Source organism: Rhipicephalus microplus, unplaced genomic scaffold, assembly GCF_043290135.1.
Source record: "Rhipicephalus microplus isolate Deutch F79 unplaced genomic scaffold, USDA_Rmic scaffold_21, whole genome shotgun sequence".
In the NCBI taxonomy this organism is placed as follows: domain Eukaryota; kingdom Metazoa; phylum Arthropoda; class Arachnida; order Ixodida; family Ixodidae; genus Rhipicephalus; species Rhipicephalus microplus.
The window spans coordinates 6,084,666-6,095,112 of record NW_027464594.1 but is presented as its reverse complement, the minus strand read 5'-3'; the positions used below and the strand labels follow the sequence as shown (position 1 = coordinate 6,095,112).

The 10,447-nt window shown below is 44.2% G+C and overlaps 1 protein-coding gene across 2 annotated transcripts in view; it reads right to left on the bottom strand.

The window, feature by feature from the left end:
* Positions 1 to 550: 550 nt before the first annotated feature.
* The window catches only part of LOC119169979 (clustered mitochondria protein homolog), a 94,891-nt gene continuing 84,994 nt past the window's right edge, over positions 551 to 10,447 (bottom strand). For both annotated transcript variants that reach the window (XM_037420996.2, XM_037420987.2), the window contains exons 33-34: positions 5,451 to 5,524; positions 551 to 841 (exon numbers count right to left, since the gene is read on the bottom strand). In XM_037420996.2, coding sequence (XP_037276893.2) covers positions 595 to 841; positions 5,451 to 5,524 — 321 coding nt within the window. In that variant the 3' untranslated portion in view covers positions 551 to 594. The remainder of the gene's footprint in view (positions 842 to 5,450; positions 5,525 to 10,447) is intronic.

Genomic DNA, 10,447 nt, shown 5'->3' with positions numbered 1-10,447 from the left:
CTGTTCAGTCTTTGAAAACCACTCAGCTATGCTCTGTCGGTTGCTGACGTGGCTGGTATCGAGCGTTAAAGGAGTTGCGACTCTCAGAGTCCGTGGGTAAGGAGGAAAAAAAGGACTGCAGTCTACCAAAGTGCAACTTTGCCAAGAAAGGACATTGTTGAGCCAGAAGAGACATACATGCACAGCAGACTTGTCCACGGAAAAAAAAAAAAGAGAATAGACAGTAAGCCAAAGAAAAAGGACGTGCATCTCTCTCTCCATAATCAGGACGAAATCATTCGATTTCATGCACTTGCCCTCTAACAATAATAATAATAAAAAAAACGAAGGCACACAAAAGAATGAAGGAGAAATTTACAATGCTACTTTTGTAAGGGTAAAAAAAAATAAAAAAAAAAGGGAAAAGAATATCTGGAGGAGAGAGAGGAGGCAGAATACACGGCGCCACAGGGCACAGATATGACGGTCCGCCCGGCAGATTCCTCTGAGTGCCGGTCTCGTTCCACGACCTTACCACACGGCCCAGTTGATGGAAGGGGGATATGCACGCCTCTCTGATGGTGTCACTGGCGATGAAGACCGATGCGATATTCCTCACCGGCTCGGTTCCTCGGCTGCAGCGGCATTTGCGGGGGAAGACGTCTCTGTCGTCGCCGTGTCGACGGGACTGCCGTTTGTCACTGCACTACTGGACTGTGCCACGGCACCACCGTTACAACAAGAGTCTGATGGCTCCTTGGTAGTGGCTGCCTCATTGGCGGAGGCAGCTGTGGACTTCTCGGCGAGAGCCAGCTGCTGACGGCGTTCCAACTCGGCTTTGAAGTTCTCGATGTCCTGTGGACTGTTCCAGAGAGAAAATTATTTTTTTACAAATGAGACAACAACGAACCATGGTTTCAGCTAAAGTCAAGCTGAAATTTGGCAAAGAGGGATTTATCACGGTGCACGATCGGGGACTGGCACAAAAGACTGTTCACTCTCATTATTGAAGAATGGCATACCGTGCACAGATGCACTTTTCATATCTCATACACTTTTCGTGCTAATATCGGAAGACTAAATTTATGTTATCCCTCATGTTTTTATGCAGATATTTTGACATTTTATGGTCCCACTGCTTCAAATACAATATCTTTGTGTGAAAACACAATGTTTTTTGTTTTCATATGAAACTGTTGCAGTGCAGCAAGTAGCAAAGCAAAGAAAAGCATCTCCTACACACACAAGAATACATACTTTATTATGCCCACTACATTTAGTAGTATAAGCGTACATACATGCTGCGATTCATGCATTGAGGATACATTTACACTGATACAGACTAGTGTGACGAAAGAAAATTGGGAATTTTCTATTTATTTTGTTTTATAAAACTCCATTATCTATATGTGGTTAAAGTTAGAATGTACTACATTTCACAAATAATGAAAACTGCTAGCGTGTAAGAACAAGCACTCTAATGTAACAGTGACTTCGGCCATACGAAGCTTGTGTGGCATATTTGTAGTGCAAGCGAGTTTTCCCACGCAGGAATACCGTATTTACTCGCATAATGAATGCACTCGCATAATAAACGCAGCCCCTACATTATTCCACTGCAGTCATGCTAACAGACACCTGTCGCCTCCTCACCCGTTAGATCTCTTTCGTTTTTTTTTATTATATTGCATTTTGCCGGCCCCCTTCGGCAACCTAGGCTCGCCCCCTCCCCCTCGTCCGTTACCGCGTGCCATATTTTTCCTTTCTACCTGTGCGCGGCACGTTCCTCGCCTTATTTGTGTGCCACAGCGGGATCGACGAACGGTGTGAGTGGAGACATCGCAGCTGATAAGCACAAAGCGAAGGAAGGTCACGATCGTGACCTTCGCTCGCTGTGTGCTTAAAACTGCTTGCATCAGCCGATAGACAGTCGCTTCCTGCGATTACGAAAAAGCCCAACCCCGTGCACGCGATTTTCAAATGACGACGACAGGAATTGCTGTCGCAAAGAGTCATTCGTTGCTATCGCGTCGCAGGTTCCTGGAAAACCATGCAGTAAAAAAATCGCTTGTTGTCCAGAAAAGATCATGATGATTTTTACAACACGGTGGCACCCCCAATTTTCGCTTCGCTTGTTATCCGTGCGTAGAGGAACTTGTGTAGAAGCGAGGTGGCGGCCGTATTTTGTCCTTAATCCTGTTATTGATGGTTTGTTTTGATGCTTCGGGGGTAGCTTCCTGCAATGTTGGCAAAGTGTGTCATAGCGCCGCACACTTTTGGGCGCCCTTTGAGATCACAGCAGATACCACTGTTGCGGTTATATGACTGCAAGAAGAGGTAGCCGCAAAATGGTTTTATGGCGTGCACAAGGGGCCCGGAGACAGCTTGCAGAAGATAGCGCCATCAACCACCGAAGATGAGTAAAGTGCAACAAAAAAGCATTTTCCAAACAGTGTACGTGTATGTCAATTGAGAAAGGCTAAGCGACTTAATTTTTTTTTTGCATTACCGCATTTTTTGCTCCCCCCCGAAAAGTTTTCACAAAATTTACCCCGCGTAATAAATGCACCACGAACTTTGCTCAGATTTTTTAAGAAAAAAAAAAGTGCGTTCATTACGAGAGTAAATACGGTAGATCACTTACACAACACATTACACTATAACAGGAGTTATCTTTCGAAAAGAAAGAAGGGTTTGCAGTGTAAATTTCAAAGAAATATGACACAGGTAACACCGCTTATTACACAAGAAGTAGATTAAGGTGGCAGACTCGTCTTTGGGACCAAAAAGTGACAAAAAAATTAATTTTTTAAAATTGACATATTTGGTTTTTGCAAGTATTTTTCTATGTCTGCAAATTTTCACACACCAGGAAGTGGTAATATTCTTGTAATGTCATTCTAACTGTCCAAATTTTTGTTGCTGTTAACATGCAGAACCTGCAAAAAAATGGTGAGCAGACTTCGAGGCTTCTTTATAATTTGCCAGCATCTATGTTAGAAACTCTGCTACGAATTTATGAGCACCTATACAGTCGACTCTCGTTAATACGAAGTTCACGGGGACCGCGAAAAACTTCGAATTAAGCGGAATTCCAATTAACCACAATTAATGAAAAATACATTTATTTCAAAGCAGTTTATGAGAAAAAAATCTGTGATTGCCGTTTGCTTCTGTTTGCTGAATCTTGCAGCAGAAAGCAAGTCCTGCAGGCTGTATATGTGCCCGAGTGCTTCCTTGGCGTTGCTCTCGGCAGTTAAAAACCACTGCGCGAGGGCAAGGCCTGCGGCTACATCAGCAGCCTGCGGTAGTGGCTCACTTGCGGCGTTGTCGTCGTCAACCTCAGTTTCGTGACTAGGCTCGCTGGGCCGAACCATCTCGACGATCTCAGCGTTCGACAGTGCACCGCATGTTTCTACCAAACTGTCAGTGGCAATGTACTCCTCGAAAGGGACGTCGCCGAGAGCTGGCAGGAGACCAATGTCAAGCTCACTTGCGTCTTCTTCCCCCACTGTACAAGATCCCAAGTCAAGCATCTGATAAGGCCCGCCAGTTGCATTAGTAAATGCACGTGGAGCTTCGCCCCACATGGAAACGCTGAGTCTGCACATGACCGTAACGAGATCAACAATGAGGCCCGAAACCGGAACCGCCAGAGCAGCCGCTTCGTGATCTGGGGCGCTGCATGCAACTGCGATGCCATCAGCTGACGCTTTGAGCTGCGGCGCCGTGGTCAACTGCGATGCCCCTGGGTGCCGGTCGGACACGCATTGTTGTTTAGCACTTCGAAAATAGGAAATTTAACAAACATTACGATTTCCTCCGGGAATTCGATTGAAAATAAATTCGTATTAACCGAAATTTCAGACCTCTAGCTTCCAATTACTGAGAATTTCTTCCTGTTGAACTGCATGCAGAACTGATGGGACCCCCACTCCATTTCCAATTAACCGATAATTCCAATTAAGTAACTTCGAATTATCGGGAGTTCTATTTTTTTTTTTTTTTTCAAAAAAGCAAAGGTACGACTGTTCAATTTTGAGGCCTCAATATCTCTGCAGCTAGGGAAGGTACAACAATAAAGCTTTTTGCAATGGAAACGTGTATGTGTGTAGAATGCAAGTAAGGGAGCAGAATTTAGAGCACAAGCCTTTTTAATCAAATACTCATCAAAAATGTAACACAATTCCAACTACTTTTGAAAATAGAGTAGTTCATTTTGCTGTAAAATAACCAAGAAAGACTCTTGCATACTTTCACTCTATAGCATTTGTCTATGTTGGCATATCTAAAGATTAAGGTGGCAGACTCGTCTTTGGGACCAAAAAGTGATAAAAAAATTCATTTTTTAATATTGACACATTTGGTTTCTGCAAGTATTTTTCTACGTGTCTGCAAATTTTCATACACCAGGAAGTGGTAATATTCTTGTAATGTCATTCTAACTGTCCAGATTTTTGTTGCTGTTAACATGCAGAACGTGCAAAAAAAATGGGGAGCCGACTTCGAGGCTTTTTTATAATTGGCCAGCACCTGTGTTAGAAGTTCTGCTACGAATTTATGAGCACCTATATGAGGATTGCAAAACATGCGCACCATGATTGTTGATTTTTAGAGAAGCCCTGTTTTTTTTCAGTTTTTTCTATTTTTTTCAAGAAAGCAAAGTTACGACTGTTCAATTTTGAGGCCTCAATATCTTTGCAGCTAGGGAAGGTACAACAATAAAGCTTTTTGCAATGGAAACCTGTACGTGCGTAGAATGCAAGTAAGGGAGCAGAATTTAGAGCACAAGCCTTTTTAATTAAATACTAATCAAAATTGTAACACAATTCCAACTACTTTTGAAAATAGGGTAGTTCATTTTGCTGTAAAGTAACCAAGAAAGACTCTTGCATACTTTCACTCTACAGTCATTAGTCTATGTTGGCATATCTTAAATATCACTTTTAATTAAACACTATTTTTCTATGGTTGCCTTAAACAATAGGGGGTGAACTTAAGTTATCTCAGGAACAAGGTGAGTTACAGGAAAACTAATCAAATGTTTGAAATCAGCAGAAAAAACTGCATAACCCTGTGCAGTTTGAACAAGGTCACTGAAGAAATAAATGAAAAAAATGTTTAAGACCAGTCTGCCCCCCTAACATAGACAAAAAAAAAAAAGAAACATTATTAAAGTATTAATTATAGAATTACTTATCAGTAACCTTTTTAATTACATATTCTCGCACTTTAATTGTTTCAAGGTATTCATAAACAGAGCACATCAAAAACTACAAGTTGGGCTCGGTGGCATCAGTAAGCGGTCACTGCCATGTTTGTCAATGCGCTCAGCAGATAATCAGTAGCATTTTCATCAAGCAGTGTTCCAAAAAAGGAAAAAATAAAGGAGGCTAGAATCTGGATGACGTCATTTGCGTGATTAAAGGCCACATATTGTCAATACTCTAGGCAAACTACATGGTCCTCACCTGATCTGTACAAAGAGAATGCCATTGATTATGTTGAGCATCTCGAGGACGTTGCTCTGAGACGGTGCTTGGATCTGAGCATGGAAAAAGAGGGAAAGATGCCACAAACATTAGAGCAACAACAAAAAGATGGGCATGTCAGAAAGACAGCAATCATTACTATAGTGTTTGACAGAGTAATATATCGGGCCATTATGGCAAACATGGGCAATGCAATGCAGTCATAGATAGGTGAGAAGGAAATGCAGGTTCCATCGAGCCTGACAGATCGCATGTTCAGCGAGCTACTACAGTTTACACGCGCTGTCATGGATGCTAAGCATGAGTTGAGGATGTAAAGGTTGAGACTGAATTCGCCGACAGGCGCATACGTTGGCAAATTCACTCCCGATTGTACTCGCGCAGATTCAGATCGAGCAGCGTGTCCAGGCGAGTAATATTCTGGCTAGTCCGAGCGAGTAAGAGAAATGCCAGTGAGCCCGAGTGCGAGTGAGTCCAGTTGAGGAAAACTATGTCGAGAGCAAGCTCGAGTGAGCCAACCCTAAGGACGAGGTATATACAGTAAAACCTTGTTAATTCTAAGTCACTGGGGCCGTGAGAAAGCTTCGAATTAAGCGGGTTTTCAAATTAAGAGAACATACAAAAAAATGGCAGTGGCTTAGCTCAGCTATGCCAGGATATACGTAGCGTTAGCAAAGGTTCAGCTGATTATTCTTAGCTTTCCAGATATCATGCTTACAGCTGTTCCAATGACACACACACGGTATACGTATTATGTGGCACATGTATATTTATTTTGCCGGGCAACTACTTCGGGATCCGATGAGTTAAGCTTCTCCGCTCTGCTGCACCGTTGAGCAGCATATGCACTCTTCTTCTCCATGGCTATACCACAGTGGCAAACGCCAGTCAGAGGCGCTATCAAGCGGCTCCAGCGCAGTGTCAGATGGTGACTGCACAGGGAAGGCACGCGTGTCGGCATCCATATGTCTACCAAGGCTATGACGGCACTCCTCTGGAAAGCGCGCACCGGCGGCGGCGAGTCGCGCGCGGCCACGGCCGAGTGCGAGGGAGTGCCGGTTCCGGTGTGTGACACCACTGATCGTCTGCTCAGCGCATCGAATTGCGCGCACACCGGCGGCGGAGTATCATAGCGCATGCGCAGACCAGTGCCACGCGAAATTGGCTCAGCGAGGCCAGTGTAGCTAACGCTAGAAAAGTGGGATGCAGGAAACTTGGAACTATTCAAAGTAATCGGTGCTCAGCGATGCTCGGCTTGCTTGCGGCTCCAAAGGCTCCGTTTTTCAGCAATACCTGGTATTTATTTTTCCGCGAACATGGAGGAATGGTGGGCCTAGCTGCTGCCAAAAAAAAAAAAAAAATGGTTGCGACTGAAATGTGCGCTTGCAGAAAACATGACATCTTCACTGCAACACAGTAGTGACACGTGGACAGCATGTCGCCTGCTCCTCGCTGCGTCAGCATTTCATGGTGTGACCATTCGCACATTCTTTTTGTTATAATTATGAATTTAATAATGGCCAGCATGACGAAGCTCACAATGTGTTTTGGCTGCAAAAAATTATCTTTCAAACTTTTGAACTTAGTTTTCGAAGTAGGTGTTGCTGGCAAGAACTCCGCTAGCAGTGCAAAGACACAAATTGCTGGAGCAGCCGGCAATTTAGCGAAAATCGCACACATCGCGATCTCCGTTAAACTGTCCTTTATTAATTGCTTTACAATCCCAGAAAGAATGGGTAAACCATGACCTGCTGACGTTGCAAGAAACATGCGATAAGCTGCCCGCGTGTCTCCACTGTATTGCAGTGAAGCATAGCTCATTTTCCGCAGGCGCACGTTTTGGTTGAGCTGCTACTTATTAGTATCGATACGTTGCATTGCCTTGTGGCAATTAATGGCCGTCATTTCTGTGGATTCGCGGCGAAATTGGGATCTGGAAGTGGCACACGGCACCCAAAGTTTTTGAATTAACCAGGCTGGTGCCGGCCGCCCCTTCAAATTATCCACTTTCATTGCAAAATACGAGACCGCGGAAATCCTTCGAATTAAGCGGGATTTCGAAATAGCCGAGTTAGAATTAAGGAGGGATGTGAGTGCTAAAAACTTTTTTCTACCTTGGCTCAATCTCAACTAAACTTGACTATTTAAGGTAGTTTTTTATGCTGATTTCAAATCTGTAATTTGTTTCATAATAGCTCAATTGGTTGAGGAAATATTATGGTGTGAATTTTAATTATTTGCCTATCTCTTACGGGTCTTTTTGGCAATTTCCCCTTAGAAAAATGAACAAGTACATGCATAACTACAATGCTGAAAACTTGCTGTAGAGAGTGATGCTATTTTTTCCATTAGAAGGCATTTTATAGGCATGAAAATGGACAAACACTTATGATGAATATTTTACACTAAATTCCTCTTATAATCTTTAATTGTAATTTGTAAAGTGGCTCTAGAGAATTGAAAATAGCATCACCCCCTGGATTATTTCAAGGCGAATAAAATGATACCAACTTTGTCACTTTCACTAAAATATAACATGGGAAAAACCCCCATAAGGCTGAGTGAAACATGCAAAAACAACGAACTGAGAAAAATGCATTTGAAGTTTCCATCAACTGTAACTTTTGCTAAAGTGAAGCTACGGCAATATAAGTGACACCGTTTTGTAGCTCTATGTTATATGATAATGACCATGCTGAAATTATGACTGTAGCCTTCCAAAATATTTGTCACAGCTTGTTCCAAAACTATTACATGGTCATTGATGCAGCAGAATTTTTTTTTACTTTTTGGTCAGTGCAGTGAGTTGCAAGAGAAAGGAATGCCCAAAAATTGAACAATAATGTTGTCCTTGCATATACAGTACACCTACACAATGTTCAGGCTGAAAACACACAATATTTATTTTACAAGAAATTGTCACCGTTTGCATGAGGACAGTGCTACAGCATACCGGGGCTATAAGGGGGGTCCCCTGCTGGCTTGTGGAGCTGTGCAAGCCTAGTCTTGGTTGTGTTACTGCTGAGATGCTTTCTCTGCGATTTTGCAGCCTGTTTTTGTCTTTTTCGAGGCTGCGACGAACCAGGTTGTAGCCCGCGCTGTAGCCTTCCTTCTCGGCAATTTCTACGTAGCTCTTCATTACGCCTTGATCGAAGCGGCTTATGGCTTCTGCAACATCCCTCTCAATGCTCCGCAAGGATGCATGCTGGGTTTTAGGGGCCTGCTGCCAAATCACAGAGTGCAGGCTTTCACTTGAGTTCTGAGTGATCCCATCACTGCACCTTTCCAGAAGCGCTTTGACGCTCAGCCGCCTGAACATGGGCTCTAGTGCCTCGCTCACAAAATCAGGCAAGCTGTCTTTGTGTGGTGGGGGCTTCTCATTCTTCGCCACAGCTCTCTGGTACTTGCACCATGAGTCTGGGCATAGTCTCCTAGATTTTTTTATGCCCGCGCAGTGGAGCGGCGGAGGCCGTCCGCTGCCCTCTCTCTTCCTCATCGATTTACGCCTGCCTTCTCCGCAAGGGGCGCTCGCACCCCATACTTGTCCGTACACGCTCTGGAGCGTACCAAGCATAGTCAGCATAGCAGCATAGTTCGCTACGCTGCAACGTGTTGAGGCACCTCGAAGCCCTCAAAGTACCTACAAAAGTGGCTCTACAAGCAAAAGTTGTTCCGTGTCCGCCGTGTTTGCCGCAGGTAAGCTTGTGTGTCTTGCGGAAGCAACGGTTTTAATTATGTTTTTTGTTTGGACTATCAGGGAAGCATGACAGAACTCGCAGACAATGTGTACAGTGCTCGCGGAATAAAACAGGGCCTGTAAAGATTCAAAAACAACAAATGGTATATGCAATTTAACATGATAAGAACGCCATATCGCTGCAAATATGACCGCTAATGTTAACGTGGTCTCTGGTGTAAGTGTAAGAGGCAGCCCTACGCCATCGTAGCACGAATTCAGAACGCTGCAAGTGGAAGTACGTTTAACACATAGCTTTAAATTCTCGCTTTTAATTAATGGAGCATTTTACACTGAATTATTTACATGAACGTTTATTGTTCTAACAGCGTTCTGATCCTTAAGGTTCAGTGTCACTGAATGAAGCGACCGTTTGTTTACTATTCTACGGGTCCATGTGTGAGTTGCTAGCGCCGTCACAATCTATATTGTTTGCTACTCTAAAAACTGATTTACGGTGCATATTCACGCTGCATTACTTTTCACATACCAATTCGGTTTTCTATCTGCAGTGTGGAATCAGTAAGGGTGCTCTGTACCTGACAAGATGCCGTACTGCTGCGTACCACGCTGCAAGTCTTCGAGCAAACAACGGACGCCGGGCATATCGTTCCACGAGATACCAAGCGATCCGGAACTTCGAGCGAAATGGCTAAAGGTCATTTCTCGGGACGACTGGACACCGAATACGACGTCGTGCTACTTTACTGTATGCCGCCCACACTTCGGTTCCTCCGACTTCAAGGAGGGCTGCAAAATTCGCAAACTCAAGAAAGACGCTGTTCCCAGCATTTTCGAAGAGTATCCTCCGTACCTGCAGCCTCCGAAAAAGAGAGAGAGAAGCAACGCGTCTGCGAGAAAACGCGAGGCAGCTGCGCCAGTGAACACACCACCGCGGAAACGAAGAGCAGTTGAGAGCCAACTGGAGACTCCTTCACTTCCTCGCAATGACTTGCCGTCCGTCGACGTCGGCTCTCAAGATTTATCACCGATGGATTGCACCGCAAGCGAACTGCTGCTACCTCTGGAAAACGGCGCAAGCGAGCGCTGCATTACTGCGACCGTGCAGGTGGACAGAGCTGTGCAGGTGTCGTCATTATCCCAGGTTTCAGCAATGGACAAACGAAAGTGGAGACGTAAGGAGCGAGACTTGAACGCACGAATTGAGAGGCTCAAGAACACCGTCGACAAGTACAAACAGGAACTGCAAAAGCTCAAGGAAGAATCCTATGTGTCTGCA